The sequence below is a fragment of the Pipra filicauda genome, unplaced genomic scaffold (genome assembly GCF_003945595.2).
Source record: "Pipra filicauda isolate LSUMZ 115617 unplaced genomic scaffold, ASM394559v2 scaffold728_size130481_pilon, whole genome shotgun sequence".
NCBI classification, from domain to species: domain Eukaryota; kingdom Metazoa; phylum Chordata; class Aves; order Passeriformes; family Pipridae; genus Pipra; species Pipra filicauda.
The window spans coordinates 39515-66561 of NW_024104896.1; the positions used below are offsets into that span (position 1 = coordinate 39515).

The 27047-nt window shown below is 53.0% G+C and overlaps 1 protein-coding gene across 1 annotated transcript; it reads right to left on the reverse strand.

Moving 5' to 3' along the window:
- Positions 1-20172: 20172 nt before the first annotated feature.
- LOC114001948 (olfactory receptor 14J1-like) lies at positions 20173-21174 on the reverse strand. Its single transcript, XM_039389419.1, has one exon. The coding sequence runs from the start codon at positions 21172-21174 to the stop codon at positions 20173-20175; it is 1002 nt and encodes a 333-aa protein (XP_039245353.1).
- Positions 21175-27047: the final 5873 nt, after the last annotated feature.

The following is a 27047-nucleotide window of genomic DNA, read 5'->3' on the forward strand; positions in this document are numbered from 1 at the left end:
GATCCGACACCAGATGATCCACACTGGGGAGCTGCCCTACACATGTGGGGAATGTGGGAAGAGCTTCAACTGCAACCCCACCCTGATCCGACACAAGCGCATCCACACTGGGGAGCGGCCCTACACGTGTGGGGAGTGTGGGAAGAGCTTCAACTGCAGCTCCCACCTACGCAAGCACTGTCGTATCCACCAGCGCATCCACACCCGAGAGCAGCCCTGCACGTGTGGGGAGTGTGGGAAGAGCTTTAGGACGAGCTCCAGCCTCCTCGTCCACCAACGCATCCACACTGGGGAACGCCCATACAAGTGCTTGGAATGTGGGAAGGGGTTTAGGACCAGCTCACATCTCCTCCTGCACCAGCGGACGCACACGGATGAGATGCCCTTCCGCTGCACCGACTGCGGGAAGGGCTTCAGGCAGAACTCCCACCTCGTCATCCACCGGCACATCCACACCGGGGAGAGGCCCCACAAGTGCTTGGAATGTGGGAAGAGGTTTCGGATCAGCTCACATCTCGTCCTGCACCAGCGGACACACACGGATGAGAGGCCCTTCCGCTGCACTGACTGTGGGAAGAGCTTCAGCCAGAGCTCCTCCCTCGTCACCCACCGACGCATCCACACCGGGGAGAGGCCCTACAAGTGTGGGGAGTGTGGGAAGAGCTTTGCCCAGAGCTCTACCTTGACCAAACATCAACAGACCCACCGGTAAGAGAAGCGCCTCGAGTGCCCCGACTGCAGGAAGAGCTTCGACTGCTGCTGCAACTCCATCAGCCATTGAAGGACCCCCGTTGGGTGATCCACAGGGACCCACGTTGGGCACACACCTGGTGACCCACGTTCCAGGTGATCCATGCTGGGCACACACCTGGTGACCCTTGTGTCCAGCCCCTGTCCCGACCCCTCTGACAGTGAGGGTGACCCAGGGTCTTGTTAACTGATCCCTTGGGCAAGATTAGAGTTAGTTTATCTATCTATCTGTCTATCTATCTATCTATCTATATGTAGGGTTCAATTTAGATCAATTTTGTTTCCTTGTAGAGTAGGTTTGGGGCAGTTTTGGCTCCTGTCTATAGTGATCTAAAACCATAAAAATAACACTTCCTCTCTCTGGCTCCAAGCCCAGCCTGTCCCCTCCAGGGGTGGATGTTCCCCCCCCCTTCCCCGGGCTGTTCCTTTGCCCCTGGGCAGCAAAGCCCCCGCTGCTTCTGCAACTGGAGAGTGTTGGAGCCGTGGACCATTAACATTCCAGTCTCTCCCAGCTCTGCATCCCAAAAGTCGAGCGGGATCAATGTGTCCCCTCAAAGTGACTCAATCCCGTAGCAGTTCATATTCCAGGCAGAATGCCAAAGGGCATCCTGGGACTCAAAGTCCTTCGGTCTCTGTCGCACGTGCGCAGTGAAGTGCTCGGATGGGAGTGCTTGAGGAGGTCCCATGTCACCGTTTGAAGTGTCTGAATAAGCTTGTGTTGATCTTAATAAAGCTCATTGGGTTACTGCACCCCCGTGTCGACTGGGTTCGTGCAAGACAAATGCTCTAAATGGCCGCCCCAATCGGGACATTCAACAGGCGTCGGTAACCAGAGGCCACAGGCCTTGGGACATCTTGCCATGGCATCCGTCCTGATGGAATTCCAAGGAAAAAGGAAGAGCTCTTCGACAAATTGTGTGCATCAGTCACCTCTGCAGAAACAGGACAAAAAGGGAAGAAGGACGAAAAAGGACAAAAGAAGAAAAATCCGGCTTCGGCAAACAAGAGGTGACCTATTAGGATGGGAGGGATGTATTCCCACCCACGAGGGGAGGTGTTCCCCAGAAATTAAAGAAGAAGCTGAAGCTGTCAGCCAATTCTTAAAAACGCTGGACAAAGACGTAGCAGAAAATGAACCATTGGTGCTCTTAAATTGGATCGTCACAAATGAACCGGCACTTCCATTGATGCCTTACGGCCCTTTTAGTTTCTTCTTTTTTTTTCTAATTTTATAAGCTTTATAAGTAATTATAAGTAGTAGAAGTAGCTTTTAGAAGTAGCTATATTATATCCCTCACCCTTTGGCACAATAGTTTACACATTCCCTACCCCATCACCCCATTTTATGTTCCCCATATCAATCCCTGAATTCCAGTAGAAAATGTTTAGTCTTTTGTCAAGGCAAGGTCTATGCTGTTTAGAGAACACTCATATCTTGGCCTGAACCACAGAACACGGTCAGAAACTAGGTGACCATGTACCCTTTGTGCTTTGAAGAAGATGAAGATGATGAAGAAAAGCCCCCAGACCCAGTTCCCAGGGGGTGGGCCAGGGCAAAAGTTACAGGATGGACAAAACTTGAATTGGTCGGGCAGTATTATAAATTGTAACACCTGAACACGGCCTGCGCGCGTGTCCTGTGATCTTTATGCCTGGGCACAAATTAAACCCTTTTCTTATCTCATCCTCAATTAACTGCTCCGGAGTTGTTTTCCTCAGCACCCTTAGGCATCAGCTGGTGGCCCATATGGGGAAATCAGAGACCTGAGGCTACTCCAGATTGGAAACTTTCATCCTGCAGGAATTCTTCATCAGCCGGCGTTTTTTAGAATTCCCGCAGTGATCTAGGGAAGCCCCAGCTCCACAGAACCAAGCATGGAGCACAGAGGTGAGTTAAGAAAAGGGTGAATAAGGAAAAAGTTTTTTTTTTTTGTTAACAGCTGCAGAAGAGTTTTTATGTTTCCCAGGAGACAGGGAACACGGTGGTACTGGAAAGGCTTGGACTTGGGCCCAGAAGTCGTGAGAGTCAATTTCCGGAGGCAAAAAGGGTTTCACCGAGTGCAGGTCAGAGTGGATTTGTGTCAGCCTAGGGCTGGGTTTCGTTTTCATCGGAGGGGGACGCCCTTCCAGAGTGCTCTGTTGCTACAAGGAGCTGGGGGGGCTCTGTAGTTAAGTGGTTAAAGTAACAACTTTGTAACCCTAGACCTGCAGGTTTAAGTCTCGCAGTGAAAAGTTTTTCTGTGTCTATTAAACAGTATGGGCAGTACACAATCCAAGGGGGTACGGAGGACTCCCCTTTAGTCCTAATTTTACACCCCTGGGACAATCTGAAACACCTTTAAAGAAGCAAGAACTGTGTTGGTTATCTATGAATGTGTGGCCTTTATACGGGAACCAAAGGGGGTAGCGTGGCCAAAACTTGGAACGTTCGAATTAGATACTGTAATGCAACTTATTATGATGCTACATAGAGAGGAAAAATGGGAAGAAATCCGGTGTGCAGAATTGTTTCTATTTCTTTTAACGCGGCCTGAGTGGAAAAAGCAGTACAAGAGAGCCCCGATGGGGAAAAGGAAGCCTGAGAAAGTGGCGGGAGCGAGTCCCGCTGGCGTAGACGATGGAACAGAGGCTGTCGGTTTGGCCGGAGCGGGCACAGCGGCACAGATAAGATCTATAAGGTCGGCTTTTGTTGGAACTGCTTTCGGCGCGGCAGAGCCGGGCGGGGGTAATACAGACGCTGCAGGGCTGGCTAGCTCGGAGGTAATGTCTGGTTTGATCGCAACAGGGATAACAGCAGGAGCGACTCCTGGCCCCACAGGGGCAATGGAAGCGAGACCCTCCCCGCCTGTTCCAGTGAGTGTGGGGAGAGCAGCCCGTTCCCTTGCAGCTGCACGTGGCTTTGCCGGAGCAGATGGGGCTGTCACGGTAACAGCAGAGGTGAGCACAGGCACAGCAGAGGAAGTGAGAGCTGAAGTTGTGAGTTCTACCAGTGACGTGACAAGAACTGTGAGGTCTAAAAAGTCAGCTTTTACTGGGGTTGCTTTCGGCGTGGTGACACCAGAAAAAGTTACTGTAGATGCGGCATCTGTTGTAGAGGGAAGGGAGACTTTAGAAATCGCGGCGAGAGATGCGCCAAGACCAGCCGGTGTAGTGACGGTGACAGGCATCGGGGTCGCTGGCTCTGACGGTGGCAGTGAAGGTGCCAGCCCCGGGGTGTTTGTGGAACCGAGCAACCCAGCACCGCAGACAAGCGCTGGAGCCGTTGATTGTCAGTGGCGATAGCGGTGTGAGAGCTGTAAAAACGGGGCTGTGTGCCTCGATTGCAGGGGGGACCCCAGAGTTGAGTGCTGCGAACACAGCAGACTGTGCCACTGCAGTAGCAAATGCAAAGGCAATAAACTGGTCTAAGATGTATGAAGTTAGACAGGATACGAATGAGTCACCCACAGATTTTTCTGAATAAGCTGAAAGATGTCATAAGAAAATACATTGATATTGATATAGAGTCAGACCTGGGGAAAAAACACCTAGTGTATTTGTTTGTAGGTGTCCTAGTTAGGACAACTGAGACCAGTTCATCAGGGTATGGGTGTAACCCAAAACTGTGTATTCTATAGCCTTCCATGCCATTTCCCAGAAACTGTTATCAATGCACCATTTACACCATCTGCCCATAGAGCCTGACTCCTCAGGCTATAAACTAGGTGTTAAGAGGCCTGTGAGATAGGAGGATGCTCCTGTCCTCACACCCTTTGTGGAACTCCCCGCCCTGAGGGAAGTGCTGAGCATTCCTGCCTGAACTGCAGGATATATAATCTTGGAGTCTTGGAACATTTTGAACCACTCTGTGGGATCCAGAGAAGGACTGCGGCTCATCGCTCTCAAACAGACGTGGACCACCACCCTATACTGGACTCCAATCACCACTTTGACCAGACTGCAACAGCTCTTCCCCCAGCATCTCACTGCAATCACCACTTTTGACTAGACTGCAACAGCTCTCCCACCAGCAGGTTCTTCCCCTCTCCCTTTACTTTGGACTCAGGGGGGGCCCAAGGAACACCACGTTGTTCATGCCCCAGGGTACTGGGTTATACATTTGGGTTTTGTGGGTTAAGACCAATTGTTTGTTTGTATGATTGTACTTACTGTATTATTTTAGTAAATTGTTATTCTGACTTATAATCTCTCCTTTGAGTTGAGTTCATTTCCCCTGCTGGTTAACTCTTAAACCAGCACACTCATGCTCTTTTCTGCTATGACAAAAGGATCCACCATCTCTAAATCCTCCCTTCAAGCCCTCTCAGGGCTGTCCTGTGCTGTCCTCAGTCTCCACACCAGTGAGACCACAGCTCCTTAGCCCCTCTCCAGTGCTCCTGTGCTTGAGACCTTTAAAGTCCATCTTGGGAGATCTCTGGGCACTCACAGATGTTTTTGCAGATGAAAATATCGTGCTCATAGTCTAAGTAAATCATAGTTGTCATGAAAACCAGCATTCCCATTGCTAAGGTCAGTTACCATGGCAACCATCACACATTCCCATTGTTACAGTCAGTTACCATGGCAACGATCATACATTCCCACTGGTATGCTTGGTTACCATGGCAACCAGCATACATTCTCATTGCCATGGTCAGTTACCACGGCAACCATCATACATTGCCATTGGTACAGTCAGTTACCTTGGCAACCATCATACACTCACATTGCTACGGTCGGTTACTATGGCAACCATCATACATTCCCACTGCTACAGTTGGTTACCATGGCAACCAACATACATTCTCATTCCTACAGTCAGTTACCATGGCAACCATCATAAAGTCCTGTTGCTATGGTCAGTTACCAAGGCAATCATCATACATTCCTTTTGCTACTGTCAGTTACCATGGCAACCACCATACATTCCCACTGCTACGGTCGGTTAACATGGCAACCATCATACATTACCATTGCTGTGGTCAGTTACCATGGTAACCATAATACGGTCCACTGCTACAATCAGTTACCATGGCAACCATCATACAGCCGTGTTGGCACGATCAGTTAGCATGACAACCATCTGAATTCCAGTTTCTATGGTCAGTTACCATGGCAACCATCATACATTCCCATTGTTACAGTCAGTTACCATGGCAATGATCATACATTCCCACTGGTATGCTTGGTTACCATGGTAACCATCATACAGTCCCATTGCTATCATCAGTTACCATGGCAAACAGCATACATTCCCATTCCTACGGTCAGTTACCATGGCAACTAGCATACATTCCCATTGCTACAGTAGGTTACCATGGCAACCATCATACAGTCATGTTGCTATAGTCGTTTACCATGGCAACTAACATACATTCTTGTTGCTACGGTCAGATCCCATGGAAAACATCATGCATTCCTGTTGCTGCAGTCAGTTACCATGGCAACCATCATACTTCCAGTTGCTACAGTCAGTTTATCATGGCAACCATGACACATTTCCATCGCTACGGTCAGTTACGATGGCAATCATCATACATTCGCACTGCTACGGTCAGTTACCATGGCAACCAGCATACATTCCCATTGCTATGCTCAGTTACCATGGCAACCATCATACATTCCACTTGCTAGGGTCACTTACCATGGCAACCATCATGCATTCTTTATGTCATGGTTGGTTACCATGGCAACTATCATACATTTCCTATTGCTTTAGTCAGTTACCATGGCAACCATCACACATTCCCCTTGCTACAGTCAGTTACCATGGCAACCATCATACCTCCAGTTGCTACAGTCAGTTACCATGGTAACCATCAAACATTTCCATTGCTTTGGTCTGTTACCATGGCAACCATCACACATTCCAGTTGCTAGGGTCAGTTACCATGGCAACCATCATACATCTTATTGCTATGGTTGGTTACCATGGCAACCAGCATACATTTCCATTGGTACGGTCAGTTACCACAGGAACCATAATACTTCCCACTGGTACAGTTGGTTACCATGGCAACCATCATACGTTCCCATTGCTACACTCAGTTATCATGGCAATCATCATACAGTCTTATTGCTATGGTCAGTTACCATGGTAAGCATCACACATTTCCCACTGCAAAGGTCAGTTGCCATGGCAACCGTCATACAGTCCCATTGGTATGGTCAGTTACTCTGGCAACCATCATAGATTCCTGTTGCTACGATTGGTTACCATGGCAGGTATCATACACTCCCATTGCTATGGTCAGTTACCATGGCAATGAGCATACATTTTTGTTCTACAGTCAGTTACCATGGCAACCATCACACATTTCGGTTGCTACAGTCAGTTACCATTCATACATTCTTACTGCTATGGTCGGTTGCCATTGAAACCAGCATAAATTCCCATTGCTACAGTCGGTTACCCTGGCAACCAGCATACATTCCTGTTTCACAGTCAGTTACCACGGTAACCATCATACTTCCCACTGCTACGGTCGTCTGGCATTGTAACCAGCATACATTCCCGCTTTGATGGTTGGTTACTATGACAGCCATCATACATTCAAATTCCTACGGTCAGTTACCATGGCAACCATCATATTTCCATTTGCTACAGTCAGTTACCATGGCAACCATCATACATTCCCATTGCTACGGTCGGTTACCACGGTAAGAATCAATCATTCCCGTTGCTACAGTCACCATGGCAACCATCACACATTTCTATTGTTACGGTTTGTTACCATGGCAACCATCATAGATTCTCATTGCTATGCTCGGTTACCATGGCAACCATCATACATTTCCATTGTTATAGTCAGTTACCATGGCAACCATCATACATTTCCATTGCTATGGGCAGTTATCATGGCAACCAGCATACATTCCTGTTGCCACGGTCGGTTCCCATGGCAACCATCATACATTCTTATTGCTATAGTCAGTTATCATGGCAACCAGCATACATTCCTATTGCTATGGTTAGTTTCTAAGGGAACCTCTTGGTTCCTCTTGGACAGAAGCAGATGCAGATGAGCCTCCCTGTTGCCCACCAACCTGCCAGCTGTGCTCTAAAGGCCTGTGTGCCAAGGGGGGTCTTGAACAAGACCCTGCACAAACCTCTCGGACTCTTTGCATCCTGTCCTGGTGCCTTTCCAGTGAATTCCAGGGTTATCAAAGCCAACTGGAATGGGCTCTTTGTCTCACTCCACAAGGTCACCCAAACCACTCTCTCCTCTCACCCTCACCCACAAAAGTTCACCCAATTCCTTCATCCCCCAGAGCAGCTCCACAGGTCCCAGAAGCTCCTTCCCACTGAGGACACCTCTCTCCTGCTCTTTCTCTCCTGGGTCTCCTTGGCCTTCTCTCCCAACCCATCACAGCACCAAAACCTGGGAACTGTCTCAGCAGGCCTGGGCTGTTATTGCCTGCAAGTGGAAGGAAGAGAGACTTGGGGCTGCAGCTCCTCCTCCTGTGCCCCACACGCAGGGCATTGGGGCCTGTCTGGCTGCAGCCCCTCAGCGGGGGCACCGGGGTCAGAACAGACTTGCAGTGGGGAAAGCTGCTCTGAAAGCCCCGAGAGCTGGGCTGTGCAGAGGCTTTGCTGACAATGGCCTTGGGGGGGGACGTGCTGGGACTCAGGCCCAGGGGGAAAATCCCAGGCCTGATCCCTGAGGAGATCAGCACATGCTGCTGAAATGCTGGGGGAGAGCAGAGCCAGCAGAGGGAGGGAACAAGTGTGGACAGCCTGGGCTGATGGGATTTGGACTCGTGCCTGGCCTGGTATTGGCTGGGCAGAGAAGGGACAGCCTTTGTGTCCCTGCAGGGCTGGGATTCACTCCCTGCCCCAAAGGCCCCTAGTGTGTCTGAGAAGCCCTGGGTGGTGCCTGTCACACAACTGCTGGGAATGGGGACGGGCTTCCTGCACAGGCCCTGTGCTGTCCAGGGCAGCTGCTGCACTTGTGCTGCAGAGCCCTGGCACCTCCCCTGGCACTACAGGCCCCTCTTTGGCTGTTCAATCCAGGCTCAGCTGCCCTCAATTAGGTTCAGCATTGAAGGGATGTCCAGGAGACAACTGCCATTGTACTCTGAGCACATGTAGAAAATACCCTGATAAAGAACAGGGGAGAGACCTCTCTCCCTGTGCCACCTGACTCCATTTGGTCACCTGAGCACCTCTAGGGGCTGCCCTGGACAGAAGGAACAGTGACAGGTTCCCCTGTCCTACATGTGGGCACCTTCTGCCACTGAAGTTGGCCAAAGCAATGTCCCAGCAGCCTCCAAGAAGATCCCACAGCTGCTGCCCTGTCCCTAGGAACTGCTCCATTGGAGCCTGCAGGGGCCTGTTTTGGGCCCACTGAGCTGGAATTGGACCAGCCCATGGGGGTTGTGGCCCCAGGGCTGCAGAGCCACAAGGAGACACCAAGGGCCAGGTTCTGGCTCCAGGTCTGCAGAGCCACAAGGAGACACCTCTGTTGACTCAGCTGAGTCCCTTCCCTCAGTGCAGGTGAAGGAGATCCCTCCTGGGCACTGTCTGGGTTTCCTGTCTAATGATGGGACATGAAAAGGGGCCTCTTGAACTTAACTCTGTGTCTGTTTGGAGAAATGACAGTGCTGAAAGAAGTGTCTGTGCCCAGCTGAGAGAAGGAACATCATTATTTCCTTCAGCTGTGTGCCAGCAGGTTCCCCTGGAGCCCCAGGGACAGCTGGAGGGAGCCCAGAGGGGCAGAGAAAGGGCTGCCTGGGGCTGTTGCTGTGCTGCTGAGCTGGGCCGGGCTCCTGGCACACAGGGAGCTCCTGGCAACCAAGAAAAGCTTCAAAGAGACAGCTCTGCTGGTGAGCAGCTCCTCTGCACAGCCCAGCAGGGCTGAGGGCACTGCCTGCAGCACCCAGGGCACAGGAGAGAAGGAACAGAGATGAGAGGCAGCCTGGGCTGGGAAGTGACTGAGCTCTCACCACAGGAGAAACCTTCCCAGGATTTGAAGGAAGAATTCTCTGGCTGTAGGAAAGTTCAGCTTCCCTTCCTGGAGGCATCTCCTCAAGCTGGCACATCCCACAGCTTCCAGGATCTCTCAGCAGGACTCTCCCAGTTGCTGCAGTGCAGGAGAAGTGGCCACATGGCAGAGCAGGGCAGGAGCTGCAGGCAGCAAGGGCAGAGAGGAGAAGGGAGCAGGAGGTTCAAGGGATCCTGGGCTGGGAGGACAGGGCAGAGCTGCTCAGGGCAGGAACCTTGCCAGCCCTTTGCCAGGGTCAGTCTCTGTCTGCAGAGCAGTGCAGGGGAGTTCCTGCAAGTGCCTCTGCCAGCTGCCAAATGGCAGCAGTGGCAGGAGCTGTCAGGATGGCTCTGCTGGATTTGCTGGGGTGCAGCAGGAGAAGCTGCTGCAGAGCAGGACTTGCTGCTGCCCCCTCAGAGGCCCAGGGCCAGAAGGTTCCCTGTGCCAGGGCTGGCTGTGGGGTGGGAAGGTGGGGGTGCAGCCAGGGGTGCCCAGGGCTGTGGTGCAGAGCAGGGTCCTGCCCCCAGGGCTCTGTGTGCTGGGGCAGGGACTCTGCTGCCTGCCAGGGGCAGCTCTCAGCCCGGCCAAGGAGCTGCCACGGGGCTGGGGGAGAAGGGCTGTGGGGAAGGAACAACTCCTGGGAGGGCAGAGCAGGGCAGAGACCTTCTGATCTCCAAAGTGGGCTGCAGGGATGAGGGCTGGTCACAGCTCCAGATCAAAGCAGGAAATTTCCCAGAAGGTATTTGCAAGAGGCACAGACAGACAGGGGGTACCTTAAAGAGAATGAACCAGTTCTTTCAGTGTTATACTCTGGTTTGTCTGGGTGCTGACTGCAACAGGGAAATCAATCTCTGAGCACAGGATGAGACACTGAAACTTGAACTCTGTTAGATTAGAGGGGATGGAACCTGAGAGTATCAGACATCAAAACTGTCTTATAGATACATCAGTGTCACTTTCTCAGCCCTGGCCCAGGGAAGCAGCTGCTGCCAGGGACAGCTCCAGGCAGCAGAGCCCTGGGCAGGGAGTGGGGGGCAAGAGCCCCCAAAGCCCTGGGGGAGGGGGTGTTCAGGCAGCTCTGGGGCCCTTCCCTGCAGCTCTGCTGGGCACTGTGTGCTGGGCCATAGAAATGAGGATTCCTGCAGTGGAACAGAACCTTCCCCAGGTGTGATTGTAAAAATAAAAACCACAGTAACATTTATTCTAAGCTCAGGCTAAGTTTCTGCTCTGCAGCCCCAGCTCTTCTGAGTCATGAGTGTAGAGGTGGAACTTTGGGATTCAAGGTCTGTTACCTCTGACATTCCTTGTGTGTGTGACAGCTCTACCAAAAAAGTTCCATGTCCCACTTCAGCAGAGCAAAACTGACTCCTTGGCAGTGCATTTGGTGACATTTGACACATCAATTTCTTTTAAAAATGCAGTTGCTTTTTCATAGAGGTCTGTCTTAACTGTTCCCTGTGCTTTCCTTTTCTGAACAGTGTCCCTTTGCTAAGGAACAGCAAATGTGCAACAGCAGCTCCATGGCCCAGTTCCTCCTCCTGGCATTGGCAGACAGGCGGGAGCTGCAGCTCCTGCACTTCTGGCTCTTCCTGGCCATCTCCCTGGCTGCCCTCCTGGCCAACGGCCTCATCCTCAGCGCCGTAGCCTGCGACCACCACCTGCACACCCCCATGGGCTTCTTCCTGCTCAACCTCTCCCTCACAGACCTGGGCTGCATCTGCACCACTGTCCCCAAAGCCATGCACAATTCCCTCCAGAACACCACAACCATCTCCTACACAGGATGTGCTGCACAGGCCTTTTTCTTTCTGTTCTTCATCTCAGCAGAGTATTTCCTCCTCACCATCATGTGCTACGACCGCTACGTTGCCATCTGCAAACCCCTGCACTACGGGACCCTCCTGGGCAGCAGAGCTTGTGCCCACATGGCAGCAGCTGCCTGGGCCACTGGGTTTCTCAATGCTCTGCTGCACACAGCCAACACATTTTCCCTGCCCCTGTGCCAGGGCAATGCCCTGGGCCAGTTCTTCTGTGAAATCCCACACATCCTCAAGCTCTCCTGCTCACACTCAGGCTACCTCAGGGAAATTGGGCTCATTGGGGTTAGTGTCTGTTTAGTGTTTGGTTGTTTCATTTTCATTGTTTTCTCCTATGTGCAGATCTTCAGGGCTGTGCTGAGGATCCCCTCTCAGCAGGGACGGCACAAAGCCTTTTCCACGTGCCTCCCTCACCTGGCCATGGTCTCCCTGTTTGTCAGCACTGTCGTGTTATCCCACCTGAAGCCCCCCTCCATCTCCTCCCCATCCCTGGATCTGGCCCTGTCAGTTCTGTACTCAGTGGTGCCTCCAGCACTGAACCCCTTCATCTACAGCCTCAGGAATCAGGAGCTCAAGGATGCCCTGAGGAAAATGATGACTGGATGCTTTTCAGGAGCAATAACGTACCTGTTTTCTGGTGTGTAGCATTCAGAATGGGACTCACTAATGGCCCAGCCTTCCTGCTCAAGTTTTTCGTGGAGGTCATTGGGTTCTTCTTGCAATAACTTTCTGTTCAATGAAATATCATTATGCATCTGCCTTCTAATTTATTGTCTACCCCTTTCAATTTGACCCAGAGATGTATAAATGATGAATTGTGCTCTCTGAGTATTTAAACAAATTAAGGAACCCTGCAGTGCCTTCTTTGTCCAAGACCTTTCTTCTCAGATGTTCCCAAAGGACAGCACACTGCAGGACAGGGTGTATTTGCAAACGGGAAGGGGACAATAATCCCAGCCCAGCAGCACTGCCAGGGAACAGCAGGGCTTGGTCTTTCCAGAGCTGCTCTCTTGCCACTCCCACACTGTCCTCCTGAGCCCCTTTCTCTGGGTAAGGCCTGAGTGCTCTCTGAGCACAGTCCTGGGGGGTGGAAGCCCTTGGAGCACAGGCAGGGACAGGCCCTGGGAACTTGTGAAGCAGAGCTGGGCTCCCTTCCAGCATCTCCAGGATGCTGTGGGATCTTCTGAGGCCACTGCATGGACTGGGGCACTTCTTCTGTCACCTTGCTCCAGGGCTGCAACTCTCCTGCAGTGTCCCCATGACACTCCTGCTCTCTGCTTTCCAGGTTCCATTTTCAGATCCAGTCTTCCCCTCCTGTTCCCAGGGACATCCTGGGAGTGCTTCAGAGCTGCCATCCTGGGGCAGCTCCTGCCCAGCGTGGGCAGGCACAAGGTCTCTCCAGCTGCTCCTCTCCCCTCCCCAGTGCCACTGTTTTCTGCAGCCTCCTCATCCTTGCCCAGCACAGCCCTCCTGGCACAGTTGGACACAGCCCTTGTTCTACCCCCTCCTCAGGCACCTGCCCAACCCCCTCAGCTCCAGCCTGATGGCCACAAACCTTCAGGGCAGGGAGGCACTGGGGAAAATGCTCAGGACACCCATGGACTGCAGGGAGAGACCACTGGAGTGGTGGGTCTGTAGGGAGAAATCACTGCTGCCTCCCTTCTGAATCACCCTCAGGACCTGGACAAACCTGGATTTTGTTTTGTTTCCATGAGGCCCTGCAGTGTCAAAATGGCCCCTTGATTCCATGAGGCTGCACAGTGTCCCCAGGTTCCTTTGGCTCCAGATTCCCTGTAGTGTCACGGTGGTCCCTTCAGTCCATGAGGTGTCCTCAGTGTCACAATGACCCCTGGATTCCATGAAGTTGCACAGTGTCCATAGGTTCCATTTTCCCCCGAGTTTCCCCAGTATCACAATGGCCCCTTGATTCCATCGGGTTCCCCAGTGTCCCAAGGTCCATTTGGCTCCAAAAAGGCCCTGTAGTGTGGCAGTGGCCCCTTGATTTTATGAGGTTCCACTGTGTCCCAGAGTTTCCTTGTTTCCATGAGGTTCCACAGTGACACAATGGCCCCCTGGTTCCATGAGGTTCCAAAAGGTTTCAGGGTTCCTTTTGTTCCATGAGGCCCCAAATGTTAAATGGTCCCCTGGTTCCACAAGATTTCACAGTGTCCCTGTGTTCCTTTCTTTCCATGAGGCCCTGCAGTGCCACAATGGCCCCTTGATTCCAGGAGGTTGCACAGTGTCATCTCAAAGCTGAGCCCACCCAGATGAAAGTTCGGGGGAGATTAGGAGGAACTGAGACAAAAAGGATTGAATATTTGGGGAAGAAAAGAGGGGCTTGACCAACAGAGAGGAAAGATTTTGATGAGGTAAAACCAGGTTCAGGGAATGCTGAGAGTGCTGAAACACTGACTGTGCAAACATTCCTGATGGACCTTTATGCACTTTTTAACCTCAAGCCCCAACAGTACCCAAAAGTGGTGCCCCTCCCATTGAAAGGAATCCACTGCTCTAATTCCAAGCCAAAAAAAGCCCAAACCCAGAACTCCACACTCCTATTTGTCCTCTAGTGCCCACCCCAATCCCAAACCTGTATTACCAGTATGAAAAGCCAAACTTTAATCCTAACCCAGCCCAAAGAGCTCTTCCCCTAATCATGAACCAGACACTGCCAGCAGAACAACAAACCTCCCAAAGTTCTGCCTAATCCCCACCCTGAGCTCTAAACCCCAAGCCCTGACCATTCAGCACCCCCACAGCCCTTGGGAGCAGGGCAAGGACCTGGAGGGCCCAGAGCAGGCCCAGGGGGTTGGCAGAGGAATGGGAGGTGACCTGGATCTGCTCAGCTCTGCAGTGACCCCCAGGAGAAGGGCCTGGGCTCTGGCAGGGATGTCCTGTGGCACAGGGGCTCAGGATCCAAGTTCAGAAGGCCAAGTGCACATGGCAACAGCCAGAGCTGGTGCAGAGCCATCAGGGAGGGTCTAGAAATGCTGCTGGGAGGGGGTGGGAAAGCAGGAGGGGTGTGTGCAGCCTGCAAGGCCAGAGCCGCAGCAGGGCCAGGGCAGGACAGCCTGCAGGAGAGATGGCCAAGGGCTCTGGCAGGGCTGCAAGGCCCAAAGGCACCCAGGCCTTTGTCCCCTTGCCTCTGGCAGCTGCCTCTGCCACTCAGGCCACCACAAGCCGCTTTCCTGGCAGGTTCTGCCCTTGGGTTCTGCCTCGCCCCTCCCTCAGGAGCCTGGCAGGGGTTGCCCAGTTTTGGCCTTTGTTGTTCCTCCCCCTCCCATCCCAGTGCCCTCCAAACAGCCCTGAGCCAGCCGGGAGGGACAGGATCTGCTGGGCCAGGGCCTGGGGCTCAGCCCTTGGCCTTTGTGCTCCACAAAACCAAGGCAGGCTTTGCTCAGCATTGCAGGGGCCTGCCCAGAGCCTTTGTCTGCCTGCACTCCTGGCCTCCAAGGAGCTGCTCCAAGGAGTCCCTGGGGAGGCTTTGGCAGTGCCTGCCCTCAGTGGGGCCCAGCAATGCTTCAAGGCACTTGCAGTTTGGTTTCTGACTTCTTGAGCAGCTGCTTCCATCTTCTCTCAGCACCTCAGGATCATGGGCTGGGCTGCAAACACACCGTGGGGCTCATTAAAATGCAGAAATCCCTCAGGATCTCTTTGTCTTCCTTTAATTGTCTTCAAGGCAATTTCTAAACAAGTCTTCGAAGTTTGTCCTTTTTTTTAAATCAAAGAATGGATACTCTTTAGTTCAGAGAAGAGGTGATAGAGGTGTTCTCCCAGTGATCTTGATGCTGAGTGTCTCCTCAGGAGATCCACACTGACCCTGGATGATCAACCTTGCTCCTCACCCCCCAACCCCACCAGTTCTGACATGGCCCATCTTGGACTGACAGATGATGCAGCTCCAAACACACTGTGGGACCCATTAAAACATGGAAAACCAAATTATTTCCCTTCCTTTAATTGTCTTCAAGATGTCAACAACTAATTGGAGTTCTTTTTTAGTTTAGCTAAGGAGGAAGATTTTAAAGTGGAAGTCACGAAAAATACTTTTTTTTTATGAAGGGGAATGATTTACACAGAACCTTGGGATGCAAGAGGGTCAGGGTGCAAAGGATTTAGACACAAAGATAAGGGGTCAAAAGAGTTTAGTGTCATTTAATTATTGACCTGTTTAGCAGTTATCAAGTGATTCAATAGCATTTGCCACAATTTTAACAGTGACTGAATTAGAGATTCACAACAACAACGTTCTAACCACAGTCAATTCACCCCCACACCCAGGCAGAGATGTGTGGACACATCAATAGCTGGGGGTGGAAAGGTCCCTCTCCCAAATTCTCCTTGTTGTCAGGGAAACACTCCCACCAATCCCTTTGTGTTTCCCACCAGACAAGGGTCCCAGCTGGAGGAGTGTTTGTGGAGGGGGATCAGAATTGTCCTGGGCATCAGCGCCGCTCTTTGGAGTGTTGCAAACTGGAGGGTTCCCGAGCTGGGAGAGGCTGCCAGAGGTGTCCCACTGAGAGGGAGGTGCTGGGGAGCTGCCAGGGCCTCCCTCAGCCCCGCTGGGTGTGGGCTCACAAGGGGACTGGCTTTAGTTATCTGCTGAATTTCCATCCTGGGGTCAGGAATGACTGGAGTTTCCAAAATATTTGGGAATTGTATCCAAACTGTTCCATTTCGGCTGAGATTCAGGCAGGGAATGTTCCAAGGCTTTCATGGGATGACTGATTATCTTGTGTTCCCCAGATGTTCCACTCCGGATTGTTCCCACCTGTATCATCCAGGAGCACCTGGTCCAGTCCAGGGACACTTCCCCACACCCCTGGTCCAGTCCAGGGGCTCTTCATTGCTCAGCTGGTTTGGCCAAGGCTTGTCAGGAGCTCCTGAGATCATACTCAGAAGAAGGATGGGGACAGACTTAGTTGTAATAAGACAAGTGATAATGGTTTTCAACTGAAAAAGAGGAGATTGGAACTAGATATAAGGAAGAAATTTTTGACACTGAGGGTGATGAAACACTGGCACAGGTCACCCAGAGAGGTCATAGATGCCCCACCCTTGGAAACATTCAAGACCAGGTTAGAAAGGGCTGTGAGCAACCTGATCTAGTTGAACCTGTCCCTGTTCATTGCAGGGGGTTGGACTACATGACCTATAAAGGTCCCATCTGACTCAAACTATTTAGGATTCTATAGTTCTTTCCTACAGAGCCAAGGCTGACAAGGCTGACACAGGTTTCAGACCCAGCTGAGCATCCCCTTTGATGGCCCATCTGGCAGCTCTGCTAAAAAGCTGCTGCAAAGAACCTCCAGACCTGAAGGAGCTTTTGTGCTGGGCTGAGCTGTGGCTCTCAGGGCTGGGGGGTGGCTTTTGGCTGCCAGGTGCCCACCAAGGCTCTCTCTCACTCCTCCTCCTTCTCTGCCCACCTTCATGCCTGCAGAGTTGTTTCTCCCACATTTCTCTCACTCCCCTCTGGGTTCCAGCACCCTGGATTTTATCCTTTCTCCAAAGGTTTATCACACAGGTGCCTCTGGAATTGCTTTTTGGCTCAGCTTTGGGCACTGGCTGGTCCATTTTGGAGTTACCTGAAACTGGCTCTCTCTGACACAGAGTCAACTCTTGATCTCCTCCTCCCTTAAGGGAAACCTGCAGCCCCCTCCCTGCTACCAAACCTGATGCACAGGGTCATTCAAGTGCCCAGGAATACAGGAGGTCATTGAGCCCATTATTCCTCATGGTGGTTAAACAAGACTTTGTCCTCTTCCTGTCCCTGACTGCAGGTTCTTTCTGTCAGAGCAGAGCTGGGCTGGACCTCAGCCGTGCTTTGCTCCAGAGACTGCTGGGGTGGGGGCAGATGGCAATGGAAGAGATGGGTTGGACTGGATGATCCTTGTGGGTCCCTTCCAACTCAGCATATTCTGTCATTCTGTGTTTGTTTGGGTTTGGTTTGGTTGTGTTTGGTCTTTTTCTCCCCCTCCCCCTTTTGAATTGCCCTTCCTCTGACCCATGAGTTTTTTCTTCATTGTCTTGGGCCTTGGTGGGCACCTGATGGCAAGACAAGTTTATCCAACTCAGTCATCTTGACCACATTTTTTGTCCAAGTCATCATTAACTAGACGAGGTTTCTCACAGACTCGCTGCAACTTGGCCTCATCCACAAAGGAGTGGAAAGTGCATTTCATCCCATCACCCAGAGACATAATAAACATGTTCCATAGGAATGGTCAAGGGCTGGTCCCTGATGGATGTCACCTGGGAGTTGCTGCCAAGAGGAATTTGTGCCATGACTTTTGAGCCTCATCAGTCATTCAAATTCCCACCCACCACATGTTTCACTTGTTCAGTCCAGCTCTCACCAATCTGGCTCTAAGGAGACCACAGGAGACCATGTCAAAGGCCTTGCTGAAGTCTGGGCACACAACATCCCCTTCTTTTCCCTCCCACAGGGGTTCTGCAATCCCTGCCTTGTCCTTCCCATGCCTGGCAATGGCTGCAGGAGGACTTGCCCTTCCCTGCTGAGCCTGAGCAGTCTGGAACTCTGCCAACCCTCCTTGCTGCCCTGTTTGCAGACTGGTTCCATGTCTGCCTTTGCCAAGGCCCCAGGAAGCTCTGGGCTGGCTCTGGCCTTTCCAAGGGTTTGGGAGAGGTCTCCCAGTGACACTGCCCAGCCTTCTCAATATCCCTCACACCAAAACCTTTGCATTATCCCACAGTTCCAGTTTAGTGCTCAGGATTCTCATGGTTCTTCAGGAGAAAATTAGAAGTGGTTTCATTATAGAGGTCAACTGGGGGAGCAGCCCAGTCTGGTCTGGCCCCACAGCAGTGCCCAGCCCAGGGTGCTGCAGAGCTCTGGGCACTCCCCCCACAGCCCCAGCCCCTCTGAAGGGCACAGCAGCTCCTGGGGCACAGAGAGGAGTCTCAGCATCTCCATCAGCTCAGGGGCTGGACACTCAGCATGGCAGGAGGAAATGGAGGTCAGGGAAACTGCAGGAGCCCTGGTGTCACCTCCAGGAGATGCCCAGCACAGCCTGACTGTGCCCCTCAGTGCCAGCCCCTCTGCCCAGCCCAGCCCAGAGTCCTGGCCCAGGGACAGAGCAGCCTGTCCCCAGGGGGGCTGCAGAGAGAGGTTTCTCTGTGTCAGGGATTCCTCTCTGCAGGCCCAGAAATGCTGCCTTGCTCTTCTGCAGGGACATCCCTTTGCCCAGGTCAGTGTGTCCAGGCTGCCTTGGCCACTTGCAGATCCCAGCCTGGGATCCCTGCAGGGCCCTGAGCTGGAGGTGCTGCTCTGCACAGGGAGGGGCTGTGGCACCCTGGGCTGAGCCTGCCCTGGCCATGCTGGTCAGGGTGGGGAGCAGACCCAGCAGGATGGGGATCACTCCTCTCCACCCTCTGCCATAGTCCTGGAAGGCTCAGTAGCCAAGAACAATGCTGGGCAGGACCATGGGCTGTTTCCAATGGCACAGAGGGCAGGGCAGGGCTCCACTCCATGCAGCCTGTGGGCTGGAGAGTTCTTCGGGACACCCTCCTGGAAAGCCCAGCCCTGGCTCTGGTACAGCCCCCCCTGAGCTGGGGAGGCACAAGGGGAGTTCACTGTGGGTCAGAGGAGTCACTGGCCAGAGTCCTTTCTCTGTTCCTGCTGCATCCCCTGGGGCTGCAGAACTCTCCTGTACCAGTTCACAGGCACATTTAGCACTTGATCTCTGGTAACTCCACCCTGGGCAGGATTCTGCTCCAGGGCTCCATTCCCTGCTGACTGGATGGGACGGGCTGTCCCTGCAGATCCTCTGTGCTCTCCTGCACTTCCTGAGTTCCTACAGACAAGTCCTCACCTCCATCAGAGCCCTCACAAGCTGCAGAGCCCCAGGCAGGTGACTTGGAGACCATTTACCACTGGCCACCAGCACAGAACATCTGAACCAGCCCTCAGTCCCTCAAGTACCCCAGTGAGTCGCTTCGCTCACTGCAGGGACTGAATGGGGAAACAAGCACAGCAATGAGACTTTGGGGAGTCTATTCCTTGGCCTTGTTCTTTACACCAGCCTTTCAAAAAGAACAAAGTCTTCAGGAACTGCCCAGGGGGATCCCCTTTCATGATGGAAATTATGTTAAGGAGCCCAGCTCTGTGCCAGCAGTGCCCAGGGCCTGTCCCTGCCCATGGTCACAGGACTGACACAGCAGGGACTGAGCTGCCAGAGCACTCAGGCCTTGGGCAAGGAGCAGAAAGGAGAGGGAGGCAGTGGAAAAAGAGCATCTCTCAAAAGCCCAAGAGCTGCTGCTGCTCCCTGGCAGTGCTCCTGTACCAGGACTCTTTACCCCTTCTCCTCTGCACACAGGCACTGCCCTCCAACTTCAGGGAACTTCTAGGAGGAGGAATCTGGAAAAAAGAATTCAAATCCTTTATTCTACACAGAGACTGTGCTTCCTCATGTACAAAATACAAAGGCAGGATGTTTGAGAAAGAAGTTGCTGCAGGAACTTTTATTTTGTTTAAATGCACACAGAGAATGATTCCTCATTTACACAATTGTGGGTCAAAATAAAGATGTTGAGAATGAATTAGGTGTGAGATGAAGAATAAATTTCTGTGTTAACAACATTAAAAGAGGAAAAAATGCAGGAAACCACTACCACTCTCAAAAGCTTTAGAAGGCAGGTTGGGCCAGTAAAGGGTTACACAATGAGTGTCCTGCAGAAGAAAAGTAGCAGGTTCTTCCTCCTGAAAAGCATCCAGTCATCATTTTCCTTATGGCATCCTTGAGCTCCTGGTTCCTCAGGCTGTAGATGAGGGGGTTCAGTGCTGGAGGCACCACTGAGTACAGAAGAGACACAATCAGATCTAAGGATGGGGAGGAGATGGAGGGGGGTTTCAGGTCGGAAAATACGCCAGTGCTGAGTAACAGGGAGAGCACAGCCAGGTGAGGGAGGCACGTGGAAAAGGCTTTGTGCCTTCCCTGCTGAGAGGGGATCCTCAGCACAGCCCTGAAGATCTGCACATAGGAGAAAACAATGAAAACAAAACAACCGAACACTAAACAGGCACCAACCCCAATGAGCCCAATTTCCCTGAGGTAGCCTGAGTGTGAGCAGGAGAGCTTGAGGATGTGTGGGAGTTCACAGAAGAACTGGCCCAGGGCATTGCCCTGGCACAGGGGCAGGGAAAATGTACTGGCTGTGTGCAGCAGAGCATTGAGAAAGCCAGTGGCCCAGGCAGCTGCTGCCATGTGGGCACAAGCTCTGCTGCCCAGGAGGGTCCCGTAGTGCAGGGGTTTGCAGATGGCAACGTAGCGGTCGTAGCACATGATGGTGAGGAGATAATACTCTGCTGAGATGAAGAACAGAAAGAAAAAGACCTGTGCAGCACATCCTGTGTAGGAGATGGTTGTGGTGTTCTGGAGGGAATTGTGCATGGCTTTGGGGACAGTGGTGCAGATGCAGCCCAGGTCTGTGAGGGAGAGGTTGAGCAGGAAGAAGCCCATGGGGGTGTGCAGGTGGTGGTCCCAGGCTACGGCGCTGAGGATGAGGCCGTTGGCCAGGAGGGCAGCCAGGGAGATGGCCAGGAAGAGCCAGAAGTGCAGGAGCTGCAGCTCCCGCCTGTCTGCCAGTGCCAGGAGGAGGAACTGGGCCATGGAGCTGCTGTTGGGCATTTGCTGCCTCAGGTTATTGTTTTCTGTTGAGGAGAAAAAAGGCAGAACTGAATTAGGCCAGACTCAATCAGCAAAACATCTTGCATGTCTCATAGCAATTCAGAATTCAGGGCCTCTTTTCAGGAAGATCCCTCTGCATCCCTCTCCCGAGCTCTGGGTTTTGCTGGCTGAAGGGGGCACTGAGAGCAGGGACCCTGGAATGGGCTCCCGAGGAATCCTTTTTGCTGTGCAGTGAGAGGCAACTTGGAGCACAGGGTGACCTCCAATTAAATGTACTTGTGATGTATCAAAGTGTTTCCAGAACTGCTGGTCACAGTTTGCCCAAGCTCAGAACAGAGGGAGGGGATTTGGGGGACTTGATTTTATTCCAGTTCCTCTTGCCAGGAGTGAGTTTGGATGGTTGAAATCTCTGACATTTCTCATGTGCTCCAAGTGCAATCTTGTGAGTGCTGAGAGGCAAAGGGATGGATGGTCTCTTGGTGCAGAGACAAGAGCTGGCCATGTTTCCTGTTCACAGCTGCCCCTGGCTGGCTGAAGGGGGATGGCCCTTAGGAATTCCCTGCAAAAAGAAACAAAGCACTTCTGGGAGCAGAGGAATCCTGGTTCAAAGAGTAGATTGACAGAATCCTTGCCTTTCCTCAGGATGCCTGATTAGGATCTCATCTTTCTGCTCCCAGACTGCCACACACAGGGATCATTGCAGCTCCCAAGTACGGCTGCCCAGGGCATTTCCATGGATTTAGCACTGAGGAGTTTTCTCCATGGGGATCCTGTGCAGCACAGAGATCCTATGGCAGAGCTGTGCCCTTCTGGAGGGCACCTGCAGCCCTGCAGGACACCCAGGCAAACAGCTGAATACCCTGAAGGTGCCTGGAGGGCACTTGGGCACTTTGCTGCCACAGACACATCCCCACAGCAGCACCCAAAGGGTTTGTGTCTGGACAGGAATCTGCCACCCCCAAGCACCACACTGGCTCAGAAAACCCACTGGTAAGAACAAGGAGAGCCCAGGCAGCAGGGGATGGCAGTGAAATGCCACAGTGCTGCTGCCAAGGGAGGAGGGACCCACAGAGACAGCTGGAAATCAGGGCCCTGTCCTTGCCTGGGCTCTGGCTGCTGCAGGGCAATGCACAGCCCAGCCCCCGTGGGCCTGAGGGCACAGGCTCTGCTTAGGCTGGGAAAGGAGCCCAGGCAGGAGCTGCTCAGGGAAGGGGTCTGTGCCACAGGGACAGCAGGGAGGGGCCCCCATCCCCCTGCCCAGCCCTTGTGGCAGCAGCTCCCTCTCCCTGCCTGCCTGTCTCTGGGTGAGGAGCTGTTCCTGCCAGCAGCCCCTGCCTGTGCCCAGCTCAGCTCCCTGCCAGTGCTGCCAGAGCCATCCCCAGCCCAGTGCCCAGGGGCAGCTCTGCCTGGGCAGGGGCTGCAGAGCAGATCCCAGAGCCCCTGCGGTGGCTGGGAAGGGGGAGGTGTTCTGGGGGGATGTGCTTCCTGAGAAGGGCCCCTGGAAATGGAGGAGGTGGAGCTGAAGCTGTGAGGAGCCCTGAGCCTGCAGCTGAAGGGCCCTGCCCAGCCCTGCCCTGCCCTGAGGGGTCACTCCTTCCACCCACCCCTTCTCCCTGCAGGGCCGTGGCAGCTCCTTGGCCGGGCTGAGAGCTGCCCCTGGCAGGCAGCAGAGTCCCTGCCCCAGCACACAGAGCCCTGGGGGCAGGACCCTGCTCTGCCCCACAGCCCTGGGCACCCCTGGCTGCACCCCCACCTTCCCACCCCACAGCCAGCCCTGGCACAGGGAACCTTCTGGCCCTGGGCCTCTGAGGGGGCAGCAGCAAGTCCTGCTCTGCAGCAGCTTCTCCTGCTGCACCCCAGCAAATCCAGCAGAGCCATCCTGACAGCTCCTGCCACTGCTGCCATTTGGCAGCTGGCAGAGGCACTTGCAGGAACTCCCCTGCACTGCTCTGCAGCCACAGCCTGACCGTGGCAAAGGGCTGGCAAGGTTCCTGCCCTGAGCAGCTCTGCCCTGTCCTCCCAGCCCAGGATCCCTTGAACCTCCTGCTCCCTTCTCCTCTCTGCCCTTGCTGCCTGCAGCTCCTGCCCTGCTCTGCCATATGGCCACTTCCCCTGCACTGCAGCAACTGGGAGAGTCCTGCTGAAAGATCCTGGAAGCTGTGGGATGTGCCAGCTTTAGGAGATGCCTCCAGGAAGGGAAGTTGAACTTTCCTACAGCCAGAGAATTCTTCCTTCAAATCCTGGGAAGGTTTCTCCCGTGGTGAGAGCTCAGTCACCTCCCAGCCCAGGCTGCCTCTCATCTCTCTGCCTTCTCTCCTGTGCCCTGGGTGCTGCAGGCAGTGCCCTCAGCCCTGCTGGGCTGTGCAGAAAAGTTGCTCACCAGCAGAGCTGTCTCTTTGAAGCTCTTCTTGCTTGCCAGGAGCTCCCTGTGTGCCAGGAGCCCGGCCCAGCTCAGCAGCACAGCAACAGCCCCAGGCAGCCCTTTCTCTGCCCCTCTGGGCTCCTCCAGCTGTCCCTGGGGCTCCAGGGGAACCTGCTGGCACACAGCTGAAGGAAATAATGATGTGCCTTCTCTCAGCTGGGCACAGACACTTCTTTCAGCACTGTCATTTCTCCAAACAGACACAGAGTTAAGTTCAAGAGGCCCCTTTTCATGTCCCATCCTTGGACAGGAAACCCAGACAGTGCCCAGGAGGGATCTCCTTCACCTGCACTGAGGGAAGGGACTCAGCTGAGTCAACAGAGGTGTCTCCTTGTGGCTCTGCAGACCTGGGGCCAGAAGGACAATCAGCTCCCTGCACAACCCCCATGGGCTGGGATTCCTCCTGCCCCAGCTCAGTGGGCCCAAAACAGGCCCCTGCAGGTGACTCCTTGTCCCAGCTCCCATGGGAATGAAGGAAGACCAAAGCCAGGAGTGACCTGCTGGGACACAAAGCCCTGGTTCCTTCTGAGGGGCCAGAGGTGACCGAGATTCCTGCTGGGAACTGCAGGCTCCAATGGAGCAGTTCCTAGGGACAGGGCAGCAGCTGTGGGATCTTCTTGGAGGCTGCTGGGACATTGCTTTGGCCAACTGTGGTGGTAGAAGGTGCCCACATGTAGGACAGGGGAACCTGTCACTGTTCCTTCTGTCCAGAGCAGCCCCTAGAGGTGCTCAGGTGACCAAATGGAGTCAGGTGGCACAGGGAGAGAGGTCTCTCCCCTGTTCTTTATCGGGGTATTTTCTACATGTGCTCAGAGTACAATGGCAGTTGTCTCCTGGACATCCCTTCAATGCTGAACCTAATTGAGGGCAGCTGAGCCTGGATTGAACAGCCAAAGAGGGGCCTGTAGTGCCAGGGGAGGTGCCAGGGCTCTGCAGCACAAGTGCAGCAGCTGCCCTGGACAGCACAGGGCCTGTGCAGGAAGCCCGTCCCCATTCCCAGCAGTTGTGGGACAGGCACCACCCAGGGCTTCTCAGACACACTGGGGGCCTTTGGGGCAGGGAGTGAATCCCAGCCCTGCAGGGACACAAAGGCTGTCCCTTCTCTGCCCAGCCAAGGCCGGGCCAGGCACGAGTCCAAATCCCATCAGCCCAGGCTGTCCACACTTGTTCCCTCCCTCTGCTGGCTCTGCTCTCCCCCAGCATTTCAGCAGCATGTGCTGATCTCCTCAGGGATCAGGCCTGGGATTTTCCCCCTGGGCCTGAGTCCCAGCACGTCCCCCCCCAAGGCCATTGTCAGCAAAGCCTCTGCACAGCCCAGCTCTCGGGGCTTTCAGAGCAGCTTTCCCCACTGCAAGTCTGTTCTGACCCCGGTGCCCCCGCTGAGGGGCTGCAGCCAGACAGGCCCCAATGCCCTGCGTGTGGGGCACAGGAGGAGGAGCTGCAGCCCCAAGTCTCTCTTCCTTCCACTTGCAGGCAATAACAGCCCAGGCCTGCTGAGACAGTTCCCAGGTTGCAGGGCTGTGATGGGCTGGGAGAGAAGGCCAAGGAGACCCAGGAGAGAAAGAGCAGGAGAGAGGTGTCCTCAGCAGGAAGGAGCTTCTGGGACCTGTGGAGCTGCTCTAGGGGATGAAGGAATTGGGTCAACTTTTGTGGGTGAGGGTGAGAGGAGAGAGTGGTTTGGGTGGCACTGTGGAGTGAGACAAAGAGCCCATTCCAGTTGGCTTTGATAACCCTGGAATTCACTGGAAAGGCACCAGGACAGGATGCAAAGAGTCCGAGAGGTTTGTGCAGGGTCTTGTTCAAGACCCCCCTTGGCACACAGGCCTTTAGAGCACAGCTGGCAGGTTGGTGGGCAACAGGGAGGCTCATCTGCATCTGCTTCTGTCCAAGAGGAACCAAGAGGTTCCCATAGAAACTGACTGTAGTGATGGGAATGTAGAATGTATGGTGGTTGCCATGGTAACTGACCATAGCAATGGGACTGTATGATGGTTGCCATGGTAACTGACCATAGCAATGGGACTGTATGATGGTTGCCATGGTAACTGACCATAGCAATGGGAATGTATGATGGTTGCCATGGTAACTGACTGTAGCGATGGCAACATATGATGGTTGCCATGGCAACCAACTGTAGCAATGGGAATGTATGATGGTTGCCATGGTAACTGAGCATAGCGATGGAAAGTATGATGGTTGCCATGGCAACCAACTGTAGCAATGGGAATGTATGATGGTTGCCATGGTAACTTACTGTACCAGTGGGAAGTATGACAGTTGCCATGGTAACTGACCGTACCTCTGGGAGTTAGGCTGTTTGCCATGGTAACTGACGGTATAAACAGGAATACATGATGGTTGCCGTGGTAACCAACCATGGCAATGAGCATGTATGCTGGTTGCCATGGTAACCAACTGTAGCAATGGGAATGTGTGATGGCTACCATAGGAATGGGAATGTTTGATGGTTGCCATAGTAACTGAGCATAGCAATGTAACTATGATGGTTGCCATGGTAACTGACTGTAGCAATGGGAATGTATGATGGTTGCCATGGTAACCATCTATACTAATGGGAATGTATGATGGTTGCCATGGTAACTGACTGTAGCAATGGGAATGTTTGATGGTTGCCATGGTAACTGACCGTAGGAATGGGAATGTATGCCGTTTGCCACGCTAACTGATTGTAGCAGTGGGAAGTATGATGGTTGCCATGGTAACTGACCATAACAATTGGAATTTATAGTGGTTGTCATGGTAACCAACCAAAGCAATGGGAATGTATGATGGTTTCCATGGTAACCGACTGTACCATGGGAATGTATGATGGTTGCCATGGTAACTGAGCATAGCAATGGGAATGTGTGCTGTTTGCCATGGGAACTAATTGTAGCAGTGGGAAGTATGATGGTTGCCTTGGTGACCGACTATAGCAACGGGAACGTATGATGGTTGCCATGGTAACTGACCGTAACAACAGGAATGTATGATGGTTACCGTGGTAACTGACTGTAACAACGGGAATGTATGATGGTTACCATGGTAACTGACTGTAGTAAAGGGAATGTATGATGGTTGCCATGGTAACCAACCATACCATCGGGAGGTATGATTGTTGTCAGGGTAACTCAGCATAGGAACAGGAATGTATAATGGCTGTCATGGTAAACAACTGTAGCAACGGGAATTTATGATGGTTGCCATGGTAACTGACCTTAGAAATTGAAATATATGATGGTTGCCATGGTAACTGACCGTAGCAGTGGGAGGTATGATGGTTGCCATGGTAACTGACTGTAGTAGTGGGACGTGCGATGGTTGCCATGGTAACTGACTGTAGCAACGCAACTGTATGATGGTTGCCATGGTAACTGACCATAGCAACAGGAATGGATGATGGTTGCCATGGTAACTGACTGTGGTAGTGGGACGTATGGTGGTTTCCATG